The sequence below is a fragment of the Mercenaria mercenaria genome, chromosome 18, assembly GCF_021730395.1.
Source record: "Mercenaria mercenaria strain notata chromosome 18, MADL_Memer_1, whole genome shotgun sequence".
NCBI classification, from domain to species: domain Eukaryota; kingdom Metazoa; phylum Mollusca; class Bivalvia; order Venerida; family Veneridae; genus Mercenaria; species Mercenaria mercenaria.
In genome coordinates this window covers 58,981,247-59,005,997 of record NC_069378.1, presented here as the reverse complement: position 1 = coordinate 59,005,997, position 24,751 = coordinate 58,981,247, and the positions used below count along the sequence as shown (strand labels likewise).

General features: G+C 35.9%; 1 protein-coding gene and 1 long non-coding RNA gene across 2 annotated transcripts; one reads left to right on the top strand and one right to left on the bottom strand.

Annotated features, from left to right (window-relative positions):
* Nucleotides 1–548: 548 nt before the first annotated feature.
* Nucleotides 549–5,490, bottom strand: LOC123539426 (uncharacterized). The gene is made up of 3 exons (XR_006683974.1): nucleotides 5,125–5,490; nucleotides 1,296–1,369; nucleotides 549–904 (listed from the first exon to the last, which is right to left on the bottom strand). It is a non-coding gene; the product is annotated as an uncharacterized LOC123539426 (long non-coding RNA).
* A 226-nt stretch (nucleotides 5,491–5,716) lies between these two features.
* On the top strand, nucleotides 5,717–16,921 carry LOC123539005 (cadherin EGF LAG seven-pass G-type receptor 1-like). Its single transcript, XM_045323459.2, has 5 exons — nucleotides 5,717–5,925; nucleotides 9,460–9,706; nucleotides 11,834–11,955; nucleotides 13,597–13,665; nucleotides 14,861–16,921. Exons 1-5 carry the CDS (start codon nucleotides 5,862–5,864, stop codon nucleotides 15,088–15,090), a joined length of 732 nt encoding a protein of 243 aa, XP_045179394.1. The 5' UTR covers nucleotides 5,717–5,861; the 3' UTR covers nucleotides 15,091–16,921.
* Nucleotides 16,922–24,751: the final 7,830 nt, after the last annotated feature.

Below are 24,751 nucleotides of genomic sequence, written 5' to 3'. Positions count from 1 at the left end.
AAGTTAGAGCAATAAACAAAGTAGCAGACGACCTTTTGTTCTAAAGTTAGAGCAATAAACAAAGTAGCGAGACGACCTTTTGTTCTAAAGTTAGAGCAATAAACAAAGTAGCGAGACGACCTTTTGTTCTAAAGTTAGAGCAATAAACAAAGTAGCAGACGACCTTTTGTTCTAAAGTTAGAGCAATAAACAAAGTAGCGAGACGACCTTTTGTTCTAAAGTTAGAGAAATAAACAAAGTAGCAGACGACCTTTTGTTCTAAAGTTAGAGCAATAAACAAAGTAGCAGACGACCTTTTGTTCTAAAGTTAGAGCAATAAACAAAGTAGCGAGACGACCTTTTGTTCTAAAGTTAGAGCAATAAACAAAGTAGCAGACGACCTTTTGTTCTAAAGTTAGAGCAATAAACAAAGTAGCAGACGACCTTTTGTTCTAAAGTTAGAGCAATAAACAAAGTAGCGAGACGACCTTTTGTTCTAAAGTTAGAGCAATAAACAAAGTAGCAGACGACCTTTTGTTCTAAAGTTAGAGCAATAAACAAATAAAAGGAACGGTTTATTCTAGTTATGTTTCATGCAATACATACATTTTTTTTCTCATTTCAGGCAACCAAACAGCTGAATGTTAACAGTAACATTCTTTTCGAAACATTCGGCAATATATAGCTAGCCACTTTTCCATACTCAAAATAATGTCAACTAACTGAACGTCTAGCTTACTATGTTTGTAAGATTTTGTCTTTAATAAAACACATATTCTGTCAGTTTTCATGCAGGAGTAGAATGTAGATCATACCAGAATTTTTGCACAGATTTTTCTCTACAACGAGTGGAATAAGCTGACAATTTTCACACTTTCACACATCTGAATTTTGCACATTTTTACACTTCTATGTTGGTCGGAAACTGAAATATTTAAAATATATATACAAAATAACAGCCATGTGCTAAACGTCTATAAAATGCTTCGAAATGATCAATTGTAAAAATGTGAAATACATTACAGTATTTACAAAAATTCATCAAAAATCAGAACTTATCATCCAGACATAGGATTTATAGGTTCACTCCCTTGTCCCGTGGCTCGTACTAGGACTGGTCAGCGTGGTGTAAGTATAATGTGACTGGATGGGGCACAATATCATGTGTCTACGGCGTGATATTCCAGAATGGGAGCACCATAAAGTTTGGCTTTGCGCTAACAGCTGCAGGAAGACACTGTCGTTTATATGACTGAATAAAATTTAGAAAAAGACGTATAACCTTAACACGCACACGCACACACGGTTTAACTCACCTTGAATAGTTAGGAATAGTAAGTAGTATTTTTGAAGCCACACCTTTCTTGGCACAGTTTCAGTAACGCCATCACTGCAATACAAAAATATATTGGCATCGTTGACAAAATAATTTACGTTACTATGTTGGATGTATTTATACTTATATTGTGAGTAAAATAGAAATTTAAATTTATTAACTGACTTGTTTTCTTGGTTTTCACGTCACAACTAAAAAAAACATAGGACCATATTGTGACTTCCAGCTTTTAAAGGCGAATGAAGTCGCCATGTACCCCAAAATGCACTACTACAGGTATGAATAGGCACCTGGGTAGACCAGCCAGCTGTACGATTTTCTCAACATGAAAAAATTCAACACCTCAAGAGGCTCAAGAGGGAATTCGAACCCATAGTGGTGTGGGGCAAGTGATTCAAAGTCAGTGACGTCATCAACTCGGCTATGGAGATCCAAGAAATTCTCCGCATTAAATTTAGCAAAATTCTTAACATTTCAGCCGACTAAAAAGTCACCCCGACTTCATCTCAGTGTTGTTATATTTTCTGGTCCTTCGGGATCATTGATTTCAACACATTTAGATTTGAAGATTGAATACTGCTTAAGGTAGTTCTGCACGTTTGATAAACCGGAAGTAATGGCGTAACGTCATTTATCCGGAAAATGTAGAATAAAGCCTGGATTCGGCATACGGAAATGAAAATCAGTTTATGAATTACAGGCAACCTGTGAATAAATCTATTAAATCGTAACATTCTCCGTATTTTTCTAAAGTTAAAATATGATACTAAAACATCTGACACGTTAAACAATTCAAAATAATGTATTAAAATTAGCTTCAAATAGGCGGTTCACTTTAATCATGGCCAAATATCTCAAAAATAAGCACATGGACCTGTACATTTTATTTCACTACATCATAGGTCATATGTTTATTTACGACTGTGAAAAGTTTAATTAAAATCTACATTGTGGAAAATTTTCTATTCGGGAAAATGTTGTGAAAATTGCTATTTTCCCATAGACTCTCATTATGAAAAATTGCGGGAGGTCCAAATTTTTCAAAACAGTCTAGCTAAAAATAAAGCACTCGACCCTATCATTTTTATTTGCTGAATTTTCTAGGTATATTCTGAAGTTTTGAAAAATCAGAGTTTAATCAAACTTTACATTGTAGAAAAAAATTCGATCCAAACGTGCAGAACTACCTTAAGCCGGTGCTAGAGGGGCGTGGGCAGTGTTGCATTTTCCATTACTGCTCATGAACAGACTCAATCAAACCGAGTCTGCAATTTTCACTGTTTGCCTTGTTCTCGATGCTTCCGGATCTACTTTTCAGATTTTATTTATTCTGCTGAATCTATTTGTGCTGAACATCTTCTATGCTTTATCTCTTTCATGCTGAAACTATTTTATGCTGAATCTCCCGGATGTTCTAAATTTAATATAGGAGTACAGAATTATCCATGTGGGGAAACCATCTAGCTGGTTCACGGGAAAGCCGGTACCCAGGTGCCCGTCTTTTACTGAAGTATATATGAGCCGTGCCATGACAAAACCAACATAGTGGCTTTGCGACCAGCATGGATCCAGACCAGCCTGCGCATCCGCGCAGTCTGGTCAGGATCCATGCTGTTCGCTAATAGTTTCTCCAATTCCAATAGGCTTTAAAAGCGAACAGCATGGAGCCTGACCAGACTGCGCGGATGCGCAGGCTGGTCTGGATCCATGCTGGTCGCAAACCCACTATGTTGGTTTTCTCATGGCACGGCTCATATAGTGTTTGCTGCCAGGGCCCGGTCGTTCGAAACTTCAACCAGGTGTTAAACTAACCTCCGGTTAACTTTTGATTCAAAATACTAGACTTGATGGGAAACACTTTTATGTTTTGATTTCATTGTAAAGATTTTTCAGTGTTCATAATTCTTACCTCATACATTTGTTTTTTCTAAGTCAGTTCTGAAATGTCGAAAAATAACCTTAAAAGTTAACCAACCGTTAGCTTAATCGCCTGTTAAAGTCTCGAACAATTGGGCTCAAATTGTTTATTTTATGAATTGAGTGTAACTGTTTTTGAGAGAGATTTTTTTGTTTTGTTCAAAACATGTCGTTACCAAATTTTGAAAATTTGATGTAAAATAAAGAGAAATGAATGGTACAGCAAAATCACATCAATATATCACCCAGCTGTGACCTGGTTTTATTGCTCAATTTACTGTCTTATCAAAATGTCAAACGTACATCCACAATGAAATGTAAAGTTTTAATTATGGTCGATCCGCCCTTTCAGACACAATGAAGCATAGAAAAGCCCCGTAGAGTATAATGAAAACTGAAAAGTAAGAAAGAATTGGTCTTCTTTTATACCTATGTGGCTAACTGAAAAGGAATTCATGCGCCATAAATGAGTTTTTCACTGAAACAATAAAACAATAAAATAACGGTAAAACTTAAATTTGAATACATTGAAAACAAAAATTGAATACACTAGAAAGTGTTAAATCATGGCAGTTTTCACAATGGAATTCGAACCATTTTTGTTCAGAGCTTTATCACTACCAAAATTAAATGTAAGCCTACGCAGGAGAAAGGGCACGCGGTTAGGAATTTTACATTTCGACGGGGTCTTTCGAAAATCCCGAATAACGAAAATGCCTATTTTCTTTATTTTCTCCAAATCTAGGGTCAATTAGCCAATGGGAAACGGGGTTAAACATAAAGAAATAAAATACCGAATAATGAGAAAAATAGAAAATGAAGATTGTTTTCGCTGATTGGGGAGAAAAAGCCGAATAGCGAATTTCAGCATTTTCTTAAGTTACAAGTGTCTTTTCAATACTTTTCAATACTTAAGCATGTAGCTCATCCAAATACCAATTAGCATTGCAAGTATGGATGTTCTGTGTCGTTTACTTTTTTCAGAAATTTATCCGAAAAATTCATTATTCGGTATTTTATGTTTGATTTAGAAAAGGAGGGAAACACTAAAAAATAGGGGTTTTTTTGCCTCTCCTGAAAACCACCTTTTTATTTTTCGGGATTTTCGATCGACAACGTCGATATGTATACATGTATTAGTATATTTTTACCAATTGCTGTCAGCACACAACCCAGTTCTACATGCACAACTAGTATAATATATCTAGTCAGCATAGATAATGAGCCGTGCCATAGGAAAACCAACATAGTGGGTATGCGACCAGCATGGATCCAGACCAGCCTGCGCATCCGCGCAGTCTGGTCAGGATCCATGCTGTTCGCTAATAGTTTCTCCAATTCCAATAGGCTTTAAAAGCGAACAGCATGGAGCCTGACCAGACTGCGCGGATGCGCAGGCTGGTCTGGATCCATGCTGGTCGCATACCCACAATGTTGGTTTTCTCATGGCACGGCTCATATATTCGATTATTTTATAGCTTTATAGTAATATCTTATACTGATGAAATATTTAAGATAAAGCACTATGTCACGCCGCAAGACATTTACCGACATTTACTTGTTATTCCATCAACGTTCTTTTATAAGGCATAAAATTTGGACGAAATAATTTTACGGAATTTCTAATTCTGACCAAATTTATACCTGGTTCCTTAACTGGGATAAAATTAACATTATACAGAAAAGTACCTGGAAAACTGAGGTTTTGAAATTGATGTTTTCAATGAATGGATTTTTTAACAAATATCTGCTATCATATAAACTTTAGTTTTGAATGCCTATTGCTAGTTTATATACCTAGTCACGTCTAATAAAAATTGATGAGGGGTATCAAAGTCTCCACATAAAGGATTTAACTGAAAGACAGCCATGAATATTTCAAAATTTCTTACCATGCATTAGCGATAATTCTTTTTCTCGTACTCCTTAAAGTAATGTTACTGTACTGTACATTTTATACCTATATTGGCAGTGTCTTACTTGAAAAAATGTTACGAATATCACTGTTATATATTTATAAATCCAGATTAATTTTCAACACAGACGTTATAAGATGAAGTGTCGTTTAACATCCTTATTGGGTTAAAAATAAAACTCTTAATACCGTCGCATGATATAGTTGCAGATGGTGCTTTATAACTATGTTAAAGAGCGGTTCAATTTTATTTAACAATGCTTTGGTATAGTTATTATATGCTTCAATACTTTTTCTAGACTAAGATATAATTTCATTTTTACTCTTCATCAATGTTGCAAGGTCTGTTAGTCAAAGAAATGAGAAATACAGATCTTTGATATCAAGGCGCATGTGCAGAAACGTCGCTACAATACACCAATCAAGTTTCGTCTCTAGTCTTGTTGTTGCTAAGGAATCTTGCAAAAAACCGATTCTTATGTGTCCATTAATTATATCTCACCGTTTTACGGGTGTTTTTTCCAATCTGTATAAATGTTTAAACATGTTTCATACCCACAAACGGCTGCGAACATGGCAACAACAATGTTGTCTCCAATGTTTAGCCTGGCCATGGTAACAGCCGGGGTAGGTACTATAAAAAAAGCTCGGAAATTGAAGAAGCGGCATAACGATTTTTTTCTCAAAGGGTAGAACAACACTTTTTTTATCATTATGCAATTAATTTCAAGGATTCTGGTAAACTTTCTACCAGTTCTTGCGCTGCTGTATACTGCAGGTAAGTGTCCTTATTAATTATATTTTATATTTAAATTAGTTTTATGTTTTATCTTTTACAACTTTTAGGATTGTTTGTATAATTGTAGATATATCAATATAAATTTATATATTTTGTGACATTTTTATTACGGGGTAGGAGCAATAGAATAATTAATATCATCACATGTTTGACGTCGCGGGAATGTAGTAATGACCATTACATAAAATGTGATACAGTAGTGTAATAAAGCTTTGACGTCGACGTCGTTTATAGTAATAGGAGACGTTGGTCAAATTGACTTATTTATAAAGTAAAAGAAAATAGATTTTTTTATGTTTCGACAGGAAATGCGTTGTCAAAAATATAGATGAAGCGATAGCTCTAGGGTGTTATCATATCAAACAACGAGATGATCATGTACAGTTAAATATTTATATTCGTCCTATTCTTTTCCATTGAAAATTATGACGTTCATTTCGTATGAACAGCAAAAGGAAAGGCGCGAAATTTACGTCATTGCTGCTTAGTTATAACCGACCGCTGTTTGACGACGTCCGCGTATAGTCAGGGAGAACGTTCCTTAGATGACGTCGCAGTTACTCCGTGTGTTGAACAGAATGGCCGGGAAGCTGATTTTAATGTTAAATGCCACAAAATATGTGTAATTTATAATATTATCTTGTTTACAAATGGAAAGGAAATATAATGTAAATATAAGAAATGAAACTATTTTCTTCGGTATTCATGCGAAATGAACGACAGAATAGGATCGGCAAATTGAACATGAATTTGCCGATACTGTTCTGTCGTTCATTTCGAATGAACACCGACAAAAAAAAAATCATTTCATTTCTCAAATAAATACAGAAATACAGATGAAATTAAAAAAAAACACAAAACAATTTCATTACGCTAACTTTTTATTTATTTATTTATTTATTTATTTATTTATTTATTTATTTTATATTTTTCATTTATCTATTTGTTTTATTTTTTTTTTTATTTTTTTTTTCATTTATTGTTTTTTGAGGCCCTATTTGGATAATCACGTTTATTCCTTTACATTCATGACACATACATATGATATATACTTTAATCCAGTGTTAAAAAAGCAATGCAATAAATTGCAACAACACATGTATATCTATGTAGAATCACTAAGTATAATTTTCAGTTTTCAATCAAATTTATCACATGTGTATCGATGCAATAATTATAAGTCATATGTATGTAGAAGGAAAGTTTTCTTTAAAAAGGAAGGTGTATTGTTGATTCAAGAAAAGGGTAGGGGATTACTTAGAAAGGGAAAAATGGGATCGTCTCCAGTTTGCTTAAAAGCTGTATACGATTAAAAGGGGAAAGACATTAATGTTGGTATAACTTGTGGTCCGACCCATTTGCTTTAAAAAAAATTCATGTTCCTGCTTTGATATTTATTCTATTGTGTACTTATTATGTTACATGTTTTAAAAAAAGCAATAAAATATGATTAAAGTAATTAAAAGGGGGAATTTTGGGATAGCAACATTTCAGTTATTAATCAGAAGACCATTTGGATTCATGTTTGTCAAATCTATCTTTCATTAAAGTAATTTCTCAGTTTTTTCCGTGATATTCGCAAAAAAAGATAATTATAGATTATTTCCAAAGGTATCATTAAATTGAAATTGATATACGCATACATGAACATGTATCAAATACTAAAGATATTGCCCAAAACAGACGATGTCTTCGGCGCTTTTGTAAGTAAAATGACCAGTGTTTTATTTCTTCTTCTAAGATATCGTATAACCGTTGAAACGCGTGTTGGATATTTTCCTCGGCGATTTCAGTGAAACAAAACAGTACCGATAGGATTTTGAATGTAAGATAATATTCAAGTCAGAAAATGCAAACATATAAGCTGGTATAAGAACTTCGATGAAGAATAATTTAGCCGCGCCACGAGAAAACCAACACAGTGGTTTTGAGACCAGCATGGATCTAGACCAGCCTGCGCATCCGCGCAGTCTGGTCAGGATCCATGCTGTTCGCTAACGGTTTTTCTAATTGCAATAGGCTTTGAAAGTGAACAGCATGGATTCCTGACTACACTGCGCGGATGCGCAGACTGGTCTGGATCCATGCAGGGCGCAAAGCCACTATGTTGGTCTTCTCATGGCGTGGCTCATATATAAATTACAAGCGAACCAGTGTTGTGTTGAACGGCCGAGATATTTTCATAATAGCGACTTTCTAACCCTTCGTCGTTGACCTGTTTATAATTATGTTTTACGGTCTATCGATTTGACAATTTTATTTTATTTTATTTTATTTTATCAGCAAAAGCAATATGATTTTTTGCATTATTTTTAACAATGAAAAATATTTTAGATCTAAAACGTCTAACATTTTTCCGATTTCTACATAATTTCAATGAATAATAAACACAGAATGTAATTTGCATGGAAAAGTCTGTATATTCGAAATAAGAATGACAGTGGACATTCAAACCCAGAATGACATTTGATATTCAAACCCAGAACGACATTGGACATTCAAACCCAGAGCGACATTGGACATTTAAAACCAGATCGACATCGGATATTCAAACCCATGACGACATTGGACAGTAAAATCAAGAAAGAATGGCATTCAAACCTGGAACAACATTGGGCTATCCAAAAGGAACAACGTGGACACTCACGCCGAAAACGACATTGAATATTCAAACACTGCACAACATTTGACATTTTGAAACAAGAACGACTTCGGAAATTCGAAACAAACACAGCAAACGACATTCAAACACAGAGCTACTTTGGACATTCGAAACAAGAACAGCAAGGTACATTCCAGCCCAGAACGACACAAAACATTGAAAAATGAACGACATTTGAATGTCCAAAAATGTCGTTTCTGTTTTTGATGTCCACTGTTGTTCTTTTATTAATGTGCAACATCGTTCTGGATTCTACTGTCCATTGTTGTTTCCAATGTCGTTCTCAGTTTGATGTCCAAGGTCTTTTAAGTTTCGAATGTCAAATGTTGTTATCAATTTGAATGTCCAATGTCGTTCTGTGTTTGAATGTCAAATGTTATTCTAAAATTACATGTCCAGAGTCGTACTTGTTTCAAATATCCAAAGTTGTTCTGGGTTTAAATATCCAACGATGTTCTGGTTTCAAATTTTCTATGTCGTTCTAGGTTTGAATGTACAAGGTCGTTCTGAATTTAAATGTTTAAAGTCGTCCTAGTTTCGAATGTCCAATGTCGTTCTGGGTTTGATTGCCAAAATTCGTTCTTGTAAAAATGTCAAGTTTCGTTCTAGGTTTGAATATCCAATGTCGTTCTCAATTTGAGTGTCTAGTGTCGTTCTGTTTCGAATGTCCAGTGTTGTTCTCTATTCCTATGTCAGTGTCAAATGTCAAATGTCGAACTTTTTCCGATTTCAAACAAATTCAGAAATGATAGTTACATTAGATGTACATATTTTGTAGAAACAGTGTTTCAGATAGGCAAATGCTTAATAACTTTTAACACAGTTCATAACTTGCCATTTTCTCATTCAAGATGCTGCTGACATTGCTTGGACAACTCCATCAGGAGGGACTGGGTCAGCAAGTGTAGCCGAAAACAATGGAGCAGGAGATGCAGTGGAAACAGTGGTTGCTACTCCTTCAACTGGACAAACTATTGGAGATTACACGCTGGTGACTACAGGTTCTCCTTTCAGCTTGTCAACAGGTGGCGCGCTGACGGTTACAACTGCTAATTCACTCGACCACGAAGCGACTCCTACCTACACAATATTAATTAAGTTAGTATACTCATATGTGCTTATTTGTTATTTTTATTTTCTTTCATTCAATCTTAATACATAAGTAACTACTTGTTAAGTCAGATATATGTTTATAACTGGTGTTTTGATTTATTGTTGAATTGTTTAGTGTGACTATGCGTGCGTGCGTGTGTGTCTCTTTTGTTGTTGTCGGGTTTTAGTATATATCTGTTTCGAAAAGGTGAATTATGTTATGCTGATGTTAGTCAGTCGGCCGGTCAGAAGTTGTTCGCATCGTGTACATGTGCTGATAATACGCTTATGGTCACTTAGCAACGATTAGGTGAAGTCTTGATCCTTTAGTCTTTTCCTGCACGTTCCTCGCCGAACATGCGCCTATCTGTCTGTTGTTTTAATGCGCAGGTTTGTGGTGGAAAACAACGTGTTCTATCGTGATCAGAGCAGGTTATCTATTGAATAAGGAACAAAGTGTACCTTTTTCGGCGAACGCCGTCTTAGAACGAATTCGTTACCTATGCCACGTGACTTCAGTTTGCAAATCAAACTACTTGATAACGCATTATAGATAATTTATCAAAATGGAAGATTTATGCAACACTCTGCCTGATTGGACGAGAGTGTCAATTTCTTTCACTCTGTTGATTGTGCTACGCTGAGTGAAATGTAGACAAAGCGTTTATCCTAAACGACGCTGTTCACAGTTTTAAAGCTAACTTTGGCTCAGTATATTTAGCAAGAATATTGATATATCTCAAAATGATAAGTAAGTTTAATAAATATGATAAAAACCTGTTCAAATACCAACATATATCAAATTAAAGAAAGAGCTGAATACGGTCTGCGTATCACATGAATAAGGGTGTGATAAGAGTCTTTTATGTAGAGAAGTGCTTTTTAAAAGATGTTCCTTGTTACAATTGTCGTCTGTATATGAAAAGGTTTCTTGCTTTTGTGACTTATTCAGATTGCATATTAAAATGAGTACTTGTTTGCCTTGATATATTTGTTATAAATTATTTAACTGATTTATTATATATGAATATTTTTCTTTAGTATGGTATGCAAATATTGAACTCAGTTGAAATCTGTTTTATTATGTATATGCCATATAATGACTGAATCTCATTACACAGAAATGAAGGTACGCTGCATACAGTTTATCTATGTGATATGACTACGGTCAAACTTTGCTTATGAAACAGAAATATTGAAATAATTACAATTGTATCTTTTGCTTGACCTTCACTTTTTTATAGGTGTGACGTCATTGTCCAAAGATTCATGAATAGCGAATATGCATTTGTTAAAGCGGGATCAGTTGGCCTATTTTAGAAATAAATAAAAATAATAAATAAAAAAATCCTTTAATTGATTTTTTCTCATGTATTCTAATCAAACTTGATTTGTAGCATCTTTATTAGGCCCGCAGCCAACTTTGTTCAGCTGGGACATTTGACCCCTTTTAAGGGCTGCTAGAGCTAAAACTAGAAATGCCTTTATACAGCGTCTCATGAATAGCTTGGTGGATCTTTGTCATACTTGGTCTGGAGCATCATTATAAGGTCCTCTTCCAAATTTATTTATGTAGGAACTTGGGCCCTATTAGGGACCACTATAGCTAAAAGTAGATATGCCTTTCTTCGCATTAACCACTAAAATGTAATGGATTTTTATCAAACTCGATGTGTAACAATATCGTAAGGTCTCCTGCTATTTTGTTACAAATGGGGATAGGGACCAATTTAGCTAAAATTATAAACACGTTTAATGACCTCTTCTCATGAACCGCTTCATGAATCTTCATCAAACTACTGCTGTAATTATTCGTCTAAGGATAAACGAAACAAAATTGCAACCCTACGAAACCTTTGCGAAAAATTAAAAGAGAACCATTTAAATTGTTAAAGTGCGGTGTTTAGTTTTGCAATTTGAAAAATGTTAGATGAAAGATGAATGTTAGATGAAAAATTCATAAACTTCTTTCCTTATTACAATTCGCCGACCATCATTTTTAAAGATATTTCTTGTTTACTCTAGGGTTGTAGATGACACTCTGTACCTTTTTTACTCTAGGGTTGTAGATGACACTCTGTACCTTTTTTTCTCTAGGGTTGTAGATGACACTCTGTACCTTTTTTACTCTAGGGTTGTAGATGGTGCACAGTCATCGACCGCGACTCTTACAGTATCAGTAACGGACGCCAATGATGATCCAACGTGGAGCGCTACCTCCTACGACGCATGCGCAACAGACGGATCTACTGCAGGTAAGTGGACAAGAGACACATTATTATGAAAACTTGAGGTATTTTGCGTATTTTCAGATCAATGTGATTTCTTCCTTATTCGTATGAGATTAATGATAATAATGAATGTTATAATGACTAGAATAAGTACATGATTTTTGTAAGTTTATACTCGAGAATTTTAGCTTATTGATAAGTATCTTCAGTAATACAAGGATGGGTAGTAAACGGAAGTCCCCGCCTGGAATGGATGGAACAACTTATTTCAAGCTGAGCCCACGGCATGCATCATATTTACCTCCCCAGCAGCCAGACTAGGCCAATACTGCTAGAAACAGTACCAATTTAAGTAAATCACCCAGCACTGAGCACTAGTCTGGACATCATCGAACCCGGACCGCTGGCGTTGTAGTCCAACCTGCTAACCACTATGCCACTGACTCACGTGGATATAGCTATGATAAACCTCCACTAAATCTATCTCGTGCCAGTTTTTCAGTGACTCCAGCATGGATTTTTGCTTCGAATAATGAAGTCATTTCAATTCATTTCCATGACAAGACTTAGGTGCTAGGGGCTGAACAGGCTGTCTAATATGGCAGTAATTTTAACGGAGCAGATTTAATCAAACCAAATCTGCTGTACGTTTGACTGGTTGTGCTCTGTGATTCGAAAAGTTATTAAAATTCAATTGTAAACAAAGTCGATATAGTGTTTTATTTTTTCTAAAACGCATTTTTGTCTCTTTTGCTTGCTTATAAAAAATGTACATTCAAACAAGCTTGCTTTGTGTCATTAAACTCTTGAGCCGCTTCATGAAAAAACCAACATAGTGCGTTTGCAACCAGTATGAATCCAGATCAGCCTGCGCATCCGCGCAGTCTGGTCAGGATCCATGCTGTTCACTAACGGTTTCTCTACTTACAATAGGCTTTGAAAGCGAACAGCATGGATCCTGACCAGACTGCACGGATGCGCAGGCTGGTCTGGATCAATGCTGGTCGCAAACGCCCTATGTTGGTTTTCTCATGGCGCGGCTCATTTGTTTTCGTAGTTATTTCACGGCCATTATGTACCCTTCGTATGTTGCTTCGTAATTGTTCGGTCATAACAAAAAGTTTTCATAATTCACTTTTGCGGCGACAAACCTTAATACCCCCGTCAAGCATACGGCGCGGAAAGCTACGTCTAGCCACGAATAGAAACGTAGTAATCCGTATCGATCCGTACCAATCCGTACGGCTCAGGTACGGATCGATACGGATTACTACGTTTCTATCCGTAGCTAGACATAGCTATCCGCGCCGTATATGTGACTGTGGTACCGCAATGTCATACATTTGTTTAACGTGACTGAAGTGACTTAGGGAATTGTTGGAACGATACAACTATAGTGATATGGCTTTACCCATATATGCTAAGTCAGTGAAGGATACCAATAACTAAAGAAAACGCACTTATGTCATTTGATACATGAATATTGTTTGCCATTTACTGAAACATATCTAAGGTCAGTGAATGGAATAGAACGAGAGGTTTTGTGCACGTTTCTAGTTTCTGGTACGGGTAGCAAGATTTTGTTCTATACAATTTTGTTACTATTTATAGTGAAATATACATGATAATTAAATTTAAATTGTATGTTCCTTTATATGATTACAGGCACTTCAGTGTACACAGTAAGCGCTTCAGATGAGGACACTGGAGACTCACTTTCTTACTCTATTACCGGTAGGTATAACAATACAGCTCAATTCTGATTGGTCAGTGACATTCTGGTCGTTTCATAATTGTTAAGAAAACAAAAATGTTATTTCTACATGTCTTGTTGATTGTCTGAATTAAATAAGAATTGATATTTTGACAAACTCCATTAGAGTCCCTGACATTATTGATAAACTTTAGGTTAGGGCATACAGTAGGGTCTTAATGTGGAATGCTGTCTTAGGCTCGAGTGTGCCCCCTTTTTGACTTAGAAAATTTTGGTTAACGTTTTACATGCAAGTTACTATCTCCAAAACTAATGCAGTTATTTAATTGAAACTTCACATGTGTCTTCGGGGTTATAAAACTATTTGATAGCATCAAGTCCCATAACTCTGATCTGCATTTTGGCCAAATTATGCCCCCTTTGGACTTAGAAAATCCTGGTTAAAGTTTTGTGTGCAAGTACATGCAGTTATTACTTAAAGGCATATAGATTTAAAACTTACTTTTACATTTTCTAGATAAATTGCCAACCTCACTGGATCAAGTCCCATAACTCTGGCATGTTTTTCGGGGGCAAATTATGCCCCCTTTTGGACTTAGAAAATTCCGGTTAAAGTTTTGCGTGCAAGTTACTATCTGCAGAACAAATGAAGATATTTACCGGGGGTTATAAAACTAGTTGATAGCATCAAGTCCAATAACTCTGACATGTATTTTGGTCAAATTATGTCTCCTTTTGAACTTAAACCTCTTTTGATAATTTAACATTTTGGGTAATATTTTCCTGCTTTATGGACAATATTTCGAAAAGTCGAACTTTGGCTGTCTAACGGACAGCTATTGTTAATTGTTGTTTTGTTACCGAACGAAAATTTGTGTTTACCGATGTTAAATAGAGCTGAGCGTAGTTTTTGTGAGCGCTACATGGAGTTGTGACAGATCATGCATATCAAATTGAAGTTGTCCAGCAACATACAATACAAAAGGTGCAATTCGGATTTTCCTGCCCGTTCGTATTTCCTTCTGAAATACACGCACAATTTTAACAACAATTATAAAGGTATATGACAAAACATTATATACATCTAAATTACTAAAACTTTAACGATTTGTATACATTGTATATACAATATATATTTTCTAAATAAAATCGCACTTTGCTGCCATGCGTATATAAATACTATATTTGTGAATTTGATTTTTTTGCACTCTTCAGGCGGTAATACAGACAGCGACTTCACTATTGCTGGATCTGAAATTCGTGTGGCAAACACACTTGACAAGGCAACAACATCAAGCTATCCTCTGCAAGTCGAAGTTGATGATGGCACCGCCACTGCAACTACAACCGTCTCTGTAACAGTTTCTTCGAGCTGTAACAGCGCAACAGCTGTCATTGTCAGTCTCTTGACCATCCTGACAGCTCTTGTTATCTCTCTGAATTAAATTGTCCCGAAAGTTTCGAAATCAACCAAAATCACACTTAAAAGAATGATATGTGCGTCAGTTACAATCTTAACTTCCACTCGAATTACTTAACTTCTTTCAGAAAAACGGCCATCTTTGGACATGTCATCTTCGGACATCTTTGTGTTCAAAAAATGTTTGATGCTTTCCACATCCCTAAATTAAGCACATAAAGTATAAAGTTTACGGACCACACTTCAATAAAATGTGAAACGCTGCTTTTTGGATGGCAAGATTTATTAATCAACTTAGAAAGAGATTCTGCATAAACCATGCCCGTAAGAAAGTAATTCGTGTAAAAATTTATGTTCTGTTTATATATCAGTACTCTAGGTGAGATGGCCTTTAAAGTTTGGAAATATTACCTTCATTGCATTACAAGGCAAATATAACCCTTATTGCATCGCAAAGCATATATTACCCTCAGTGAGTTATAAGGCAAAATATATTACCTTCATTGCATTACAAGGCAAATGTAACTCTCATTGCATTAAAAGGCAGATATAACCCTCATTGTATTACAAGGCAAATATCACCCTCAGTGCATTACAAGGCAAATATTACCCTCAGTGCATTACAGAGCAAATATAACTCTCATTGCATTAAAAGGCAGATATTACCCTCATTGCATTACAAGGCAAATATCTCTCATTGCATTACAAAGCAAATATTACCCTTAGTGAGTTACAAGGCAAAATATATTACCTTAATTGCATAACATTCGTATAGTCGAGCTAAAAATTAACAAATTTTGGCTCTTTCAGGAGTCAGTCAGGGGCCGTTACTTCGGAACCTATAATTGGATCAGACAGATTCATTCTTTTGCAACACGTATAGAGCGCATGCGCATTAAAACCAAAACATCCACTAAAGCACCAGGGAAGCCAACAGCATTGTAAAAGGGTCTATTATCGAAAAAAAACCCTTGGCAATCTGTAAATTCTTCAACTGTGCCATGACTAAGGCGGACGTTCAATACCGAGTATATCCGAATAAAACTAAACCGAACATGAAGCTTCACGCACGCTATTGTACTATTTCATTGACCTGTCAAAACATGTTTCTGGCTTTCATGTTAATCTTATTAAGGCGTGAACAAAATATAATGAAATATTTTGACAGGTCAAATAAATTGTACATTAGTCACGTTTCATATAGCAGACGACACTTACCACATTGATATCCTTGATTTCCATGCAAAGATAATGCATCTTTTTACACTAAAGACAGGTCAACAAGGATTATTTCAAAATTATAATATAAAAAGTAATATCCATCTTGCTTCAGCGTATTTGCAGCAAGGGTTATAATTTGAACTGTGCAATGAATCAATGTCCAGACGAGAAGGCCTACTCCCTTTAGTACCATGTGTGAGTTGTTGTTGTTGTTTTTTCTCCTTTTTTTTTTCACTTTTTTAGTTAAAGGAATGATTTCTATGATGAGATACTACTGTATCGATGTGTGAGTCATTTCTGAGTTATTTAGTGTTATTTATTTTGTATATTTATATTAAGTTGCATATGTAAATAACTTGCTGAAACCAATAAAATCAATTTCTTATTTCAGCAAAATACACAGTTAATATGTTGCTTAAAGACGACACTTGCAACTCAACTTTTAAAAAGAAAATATATTTTTTGGAACTAAACAGTCAGTCATTCTATTTCTTGAGACTAAAGTCAGGTGTACATAAATTTGCTAAAATTTTGATTTCAGATGCAATGATTAACCAGAGATTTTTTTTTTTATTTTGCACTTCATATTGTATAAGTGTCTCTGTGAAGAAATAAAACAATATACTATAAACAATTTCCTTCTCTTATTTTTGTCCGATTTTCATTTTCTTGTTTAGTTCAGCCCGCCTGCTTAACTCAACTAAGCTTAATAGGAAGAGCATAGATCTTCGGATCGCGACGTCGTGTGTTCGAGCCCTGGATGAGGCGTATGTTCTCCGACACAACAGAGCAACATCCTTGTCCTAGTTATGTAGTCTTGTCTACATATGGAGACTATGAGGTAAATAAGTGGTCAATTTACAAAGCCACAGGGGCTGATAAGAAAAACTTTACTTATTTCCAAGAATTCCAAAAAGGGACGGACGAAATTCAGCCAAATATCTTTGACATAGTTACATGCCCTTGACTACAGATGGAGATTTTGACGTTGAACACGTGTTTGATGTTTCAAAGCTAAATATCAAATAGTCTGGACAAAACGTGGACTTATACGAAAACTGTATCTATTTCCAAGTCCAAAAAGGGCCATAATGCAGCCAAAATACTTGACAGAGTTATGTACTATTGCCTACAGATACAGACTGTTATGATAAACAAGTGATAGAAGTTTCAATGCCATATGGCAAACAGTTTACACAAAAAATAAAGTAGTAAGAAAAACTTAACCAAAATTTAAAAGTTAAAGGGGGCCATTATTCAGACAAAATCCTTGATTAAGTTATGTACTTTTATTTAAAACTGGACATGATGATTGTACACAAAGCTATGTGTCAAAAGGTTTTTCAAAATGTGGACTGGTACGAAAACTTAGCCAAGGTGTGACGCCGAGGCCATTTTGAGTAAGATAGCTCTCCTTATTCTTCGAATTGTCGGGCTACAAATGTGAAACACACGTTACCTAATCCCCCCACCACCAACCTTTCACTCCTTTCACCAACACTCCTTATCCGAACAAACCATTCACAACGTTGAAAACGTTGGACAAGATTAAGGATTTATCAAAAATAAAAGAAAAATGAATCTCTCATAATAAAAAAGATTGAATGGAGTCTATGGTTCGAAGGGGACTGCATTATTACAACACTAAATCCACTGAACAGTTGAAACACTGAATCCACTGAACAGTTGAAACACTGAATCCACTGAACAGTTGAAACACTGATTCCACTGAACAGTTAAAACACTGAATCCACTGAACAGTTGAAACATTACATCCACTGAACAGTTGAAACACTGAATCCACTGAACAGTTGAAACACTGAGTTTACTAAACAGTTGAAACACTAAATCAACTGAACAGTTGAAACACTGTGTCTACTAAACAATTGAAACACTGAATGAAATGGACAGTTTAAACAGTGTATCATATGAATAGAGCAAAACCTCAATCCTCTGAACAGTTGAAACACTGAATCCACTGAATAGTGAAAACACTAAATCCACTGAACAGTTGAAACACTGAGTTTACTGAACAGTTGAAAGACTAAATCCACTAAACAGTTGAAACACTGTGTCTACTAAACAATTGAAACACTGAATGAAATGGACAGTTTAAACAGTGTATCATATGAATAGAGCAAAACCTCAATCCTCTGAACAGTTGAAACACTGAATCCACTGAATAGTGAAAACACTAAATCCACTGAACAGTTGAAACACTGAGTTTACTGAACAGTTGAAAGACTAAATCCACTAAACAGTTGAAACACTGTGTCTACTAAACAGTTGAAACACGGAATGAAATGGACAGTTTAAACAGTGTATCATATGAATAGATAAAAACCTCAATCCTCTGAATAGTTGAAACACTGAATGTACTGAACAGTTGAAACACTGAATCTACTGAACAGTTGAAACACTAAATCCACTGAACAATTGAAACCTCAAATCCACTGAGTAGTTGAAACACTGAATCCACTAAACACATGAAACAATGATTCTGTTACACAGTAGAAACTCTAAATCAAATGAACAGTTGAAACACTGAACCCACTGAACAGCTAAAGCACTGCATATACCGAACAGTTGAAAGACTTAATCCAATGAACTGTTTTAAGTCTGTCCCCAATAAATAGTTTGAAACCTGAATCCACTGAGCACTTGAAACACTGAATCCACTTGACAGTTGAGATACTGAAAACACTGAATAGGTTAGACACCAAATAGCTGTAAAACTGAATCAGTTGAACAGCTGAAAGTCTGAATCCACTGCACAGTTGAGACACTGAACCCAATGAACACTGAATCCATCTAACAGTAAAGTTGAAGTACGAAATCATCTGAACAGTTTAGACACTGAACCAACACAGCAGTTGACATACAGAGTCCACTGAACAGTTGAAACACTGAATCCACTGGAAAGTTGACACACTGAATCAACTGGACAGTTATTGCTTCCACGGAACAGTTGAAACACTGAATCTGCTTTACAACTGAAACACTGAATCCACTGAACAGTTGAAGCACTGAAGACACCGAACAACTGAAACACTAAATCCGCTGATAAGATGACACACTGAAGCCATGGAGCAGTTGAAACACAAAAGCCAATGAGCAACTGAAACACGGAAGCCACCAAACAGTTGAAACACTGAATCCATTGCACAAGTAGAAACATTGAATTCACTTAACAGTTGATAATCTGAATCCACTAAACAGTTGAAAGTATGGATAAATGTAGGAAAGCAAAGTGGTGACTTCACAATTATTAACAGCAAAATATATAGATCTTGTGTATATCATGGTGAGTTTTATTAAAGAAACTGTAGAGAAAAGGATTATGAAATAGCGTATGGGATGGAAATTTTGCTGAAATTAGTCAGACTTATAAAAGACTCATTGGTTCAATTTTTGCCATCAGATCAATCTAACAATAGGGCATGTTGCTCACCCGAGTAACACACCATAACAGTGTAAACATGATTTACCTATTGATTTCGTAGAGACAAGTATTCTGACCAATTTTATTAAGATTGGACCAAAAATGTGGCTTTTGAGTGTAAACAAGCATTTTCTTTTATTTGACCTAGTGACCTAGTTTTTTACCCCACATTATCCAGATTCGAACTTGTCCAAAATTACATGAATACAAACATTCTGACAAAGTTTCGGAAAGATTGGAGCAAAAAGTAGCCTCTAAAGTGTATACAAGCTTTTCCTTTGATTTGACCTAGTGACCTAGTTTGTGATATTTCATGCAGATAAATATTATGACCAAGTTTCATGCACATCAAATGAACACGAGTATTAACAAGCTTTCCCTTTGATTTGGCCGGATGACCTAGTTATTGATCCCAGGCCTAGAAATCATCAAGATAAACATTCTGTCCAAGTTTCATGAAGATAGGGTCATACATGTAGCCTCAAAAGTGCTAACAAGCTTTTCATTCGATTTGACAAGGCGACCAAGATTTTGACCCCATATGACCCAACTTTGACCATGGCCTACAAATCATCAAGATAAAACATTCTTACCAAGTTTCATGATAAAAAGGGTCATAAATGTTGCTTCTAAATTGTTAACAAGCTTTCCCTTTGATTCAGGGGCAGTAACTCTAAAACCCATGAAGTAATCAAGCCGGTTTTCGAAAGAAACCTAGATCTTATTCTGACTTAAGTTGGGTGTAAATGTTGTTAAAATCAAATATAAAATGTCACTTCTATTGTCTTCAAAAGGTAAAAACTAACAAATTTTGGCTATTTCAGGGGTCAATCACTGACCATAACTCCAGAATCTATGACTGGATCTGATAGATTCATCATGGAATCTAAGATTTATCCTTGTTGAAGATATTTGAAGCTTGTATCAAATCAAACCATAAATGAAGTTTCTATATGGCTGCAAAAGCCAAAATAGCAAACCCATGATGGGACCCAGGATGGGATCTGGCCAGTTTTCGAAAGGAACTGAGATATTATGCCAATACAAGATGTGTGCAAGTTTGATTAAAGTTGATTACAAAATATGGTCTCTATCGTGTTCACAAGCCAAACATATCAAACTTTGGCCCTTTGAGGAGCCGTAACATTGGAACTCATGATGGGATCTGGCCAGTTTTCGAAAAGAACCGAAACGCAAAGTTTGACTAAAGTTGATTGCAAAATATGGTCTCTATCGTGTTCACAAGCCAAAAATATCAAACTTTGGCCCTTTGAGGAGCCGTAACATTGGAACTCATGATGGGATCTGGCCAGTTTTCGAAAGGAACCAAGATATTATGCAAGTTTGATTAAAGTTGATTGCAAAATGTGGTTTCTATCATGTTCACAAGCCAAAAATAACAATTTTTTTATCTCAACCAAAAAGACAATAAAGTACGAACATTATACGTCTCAGAGTATGTCCGCTCAAACAAAACTTTAACAGGACTTTTAAAGTCTAAAAGGGGACATAATTTGTCCAAAATACCAGTCAGAGTTATTGGAATTCGACTTAGAGAAAGAAAAAATTAAGTCTCAAAGCTATATGCCTTAAAGTAATAACTATATGTACTTGCATACAAAACTGTATTTTTTAAGTCCAGAAGGGGCATAATTTGGCAAATGCATGTCAAGAATTAGGGGACTTGGTGCTATCACCTAGTTTCATAACCACAATGACACATGTGATGCTTCAATTCAGTATCTGCATTAGTTTTGGAGATAGTAACTTGCATCTAAGTCCAAAAGGGGGCATAACTTGGCCAAATTACATATCATACATGTCAGAGTTATGGGACTTCACCTAGTGAGGTTGATAATTGACCTAGAAAAAGAAAAAATAAGTTTCAAAGCTATATGCTAAATACAGCCAAATGTACTTGCATACAAAACTTAACCAAGGTGTGATGCCAACACCAGGGTGTGTAGAAAAACGTCCATTGTTTATTTCCAAAACCTTTAAACGTATATCCTTTCAAATTAATGCAATTTCTTTCAACAGCAGCTTATATGGTAGATCAAATCACAACATACGGCAAAAATTTTTAGATCCGTCTTGTTATAATTAAGGCCAAACGAAATTCATGTAAAACAAAGATATTTTTGATCTGCCATTTTCAAATTAGCACAGATTGCAATGACACTTTGCAAGACTTTGCGATCTTCAGCTAAACTAAGCAAAATTTCATCAGTAAAAATACTCTTTGGAAAAAAAGTTTTTTGCAATTTCAACGTACGAGCATTTTTTTCCAGGATATCGAGCAGTATTCATGCTAGATTACATCTGTACCTGGTAGAAATGTGGCCTCAAGACTATTTATGAAGTTTAATAATAAAGAAGTTTCTCAATAACTTAACCTAGTGACTTAGTTTTTTATTCTAAGTTATGTAAGTTCTTTAATTCAACTGATTAAGAGGACAATTATGTCAGGGATACTGAACATCGGAGCTAAAACAATTTGTTTTAATTTGTGCAATATACATTCTGTGTAAGTTTCATAAAAACTATTAAAGAAATTCAGTCTGAGCTCTCCTATGTCGAAACAATGTAAAATATGACATACTGACAAAATCAAGGACAAAACCTCAGTCTGTTTTTTAGCTATCATTTAAACCATATCCCTCGACAACGCCTACATGTATCAGGGTAAGTTTCATTAAGATTGGTCAAGAAATGGTTATTAATAAAAACCCGGCCCGGCCCAGACAACGGAAATAGCCGATTCCGATTGAACGGAAACCACCGAAAACTTACGGATGGAAGGCTAATATAATTACGGATGGTTATAAATATAAACAAAAGACTTTATCTTGGCAGAATTAAGATTATATTGACACGATATCATTCGTAATTATATTAGCCTTCCATCCGTAAGTTTCTGGCGGTTTCCGTACAATAGGAATCGGCTATTTCCGTTCTTTGGGCTGGTCCGGGTTTTATTAATAACCAAAGAAATTTGGCCTACAAAGTGTTAACAATAAAATCGCTGACAGATGAAAAGTCAAACTGAAAATGGACACTTGTGTCGTGATGATGAATGAAAGGTGAACATAATAGATTATCCTTTCTAACACTTTTAAGAGTTTCTTTTATACAAGAGCTCGTCGAACACGAAATGCCCCCCTTGATGCATTTAGTAATTGCACAAGGAACAGAAATTATATGCACACTGTAAATAAGTATATGTAAACCATGTGACCCACAGGGTGGAGCCATATTTGACCCTTGGGGAATAATTTGAATAATCTTAGTAGAGGATCACTAGACGATGTCATATACAAAATATCAAAGCCCTAGGCACTGTGGTTTTGGACAAGAGGTTTTTCAAAGTTTTTTCCTATATAAGGCTATATAAACCATGTGACCCTAGGGGTGGGGCCATATTTGACCCCAGGGAAATAATCTGAACAATCTTGGTAGAGGACCACTAGATTTTGCTACATACCAAATATCAAAGCCCTAGGCCCTATGGTTTTGGACAAGAAGATCAGAAACCATTTAACTGTTCCTGGCCAATGTGACCTTGACCTTTGACCTAAAGACCTCAAAATCAATAGGGGTCACCTGCTGGTCATGACCAACCTCCCTATCAACTTTCGTGATCCTAGGCCTAAGCGTTCTTGAGTTATCATCCGGAAACTGTTTTACTGTTCAGGGTCACTGTGACCTTGACCTTTAACATACTGACCTCAAAATCAATAGGGGTCATCTGCTGGTCATGGCCAACCTAAGTATCAATTTTCCTGACACTAGGCCCAAGCGTTCTTGAGTTATTGCCTGGAAACCATTTTACTGTTCCTGGTCACTGTGACCTTGACCTTTGACATACTGACCTCAAAATCAATAGGGGTCACCTGCTGGTCATGACCAACCTCCCTATCAACTTTCGTGATCCTAGGCCTAAGCGTTCTTGAGTTATCATCCGGAAACTGTTTAACTGTTCAGGGTCACTGTGACCTTGACCTTTAACATACTGACCTCAAAATCAATAGGGGTCATCTGCTGGTCATGGCCAACCTAACTATCAATTTTCCTGACACTAGGCCCAAGCGTTCTTGAGTTATTGCCTGGAAACCATTTTACTGTTCCTGGTCACTGTGACCTTGACCTTTGACATACTGACCTCAAAATCAATAGGGGTCACCTGCTGGTCATGACCAACCTCCCTATCAACTTTCGTGATCCTAGGCTTAAGCGTTCTTGAGTTATCATCCGGAAACTGTTTTACTGTTCTGGGTCACTGTGACCTTGACCTTTAACATACTGACCTCAAAATCAATAGGGGTCACCTGCTGGTCATGATCAACCTCCCTATCAACTTTCATGATCCTAGGCCCAAGTGTTCTTGAGTTATCATCCGGAAACCGTTTTACTATTCAGGGTCACTGTGACCTTGACCTTTGATATACAGACCTCAAAATCAATAGGGGTCATCTACTGGTGATGACCAACCTCCCTATCAACTTTCATGATCCTAGGCCCAAGCGTTCTTGAGTTATCATCCGGAAACGGATAGGTCTACATTCCGACCGACCGACCGACCGACAGACCGACCGACCGACATCTGCAAAACAATATACCCCTCCTTTTTCAAAGGGGGGCATAATAAACAAAGAAGGATTTTACCCTGTATTGTCATGCCGATTAAAACATGTTTCACAAAAAGACATACTTTTTGCAGCCAAGGGAAGTAATGTGTCTATAAACACGGGATTCCATATTAGTATCCCTTCCTGGTGTGTGAACATGTTAGAATGGAAATAGATTTTAGTTTTGCACGCTTTGTTGGCAAATAAAACACGGTTTTGTGATTAGATTACTATGCATCTAAACTCAAAGTCATGTTTTATTTGCCAACAAAGCACTCAAAACTAAAATCTATTTCCCAAAAAGCATGTGTAGCAACTTGAACTAAGACAACGATGCTATTTCAACAAAAAAAATAATACCAGTACTTAAAAGCAAAAGAAAAGGGACAGCTTCA

Excerpts from the sequence above, each read along its gene's own strand:
- LOC123539005 (XM_045323459.2), top strand. The coding sequence starts at position 5,862 with ATGCAATTAATTTCAAGGATTCTGGTAAACTTTCTACCAGTTCTTGCG. Across the intron at positions 5,926-9,459 it reads TGCGCTGCTGTATACTGCAG|ATGCTGCTGACATTGCTTGG; the intron begins GTAAGTGTCCTT and ends TTCTCATTCAAG. Across the intron at positions 13,666-14,860 it reads ACTTTCTTACTCTATTACCG|GCGGTAATACAGACAGCGAC; the intron begins GTAGGTATAACA and ends TGCACTCTTCAG.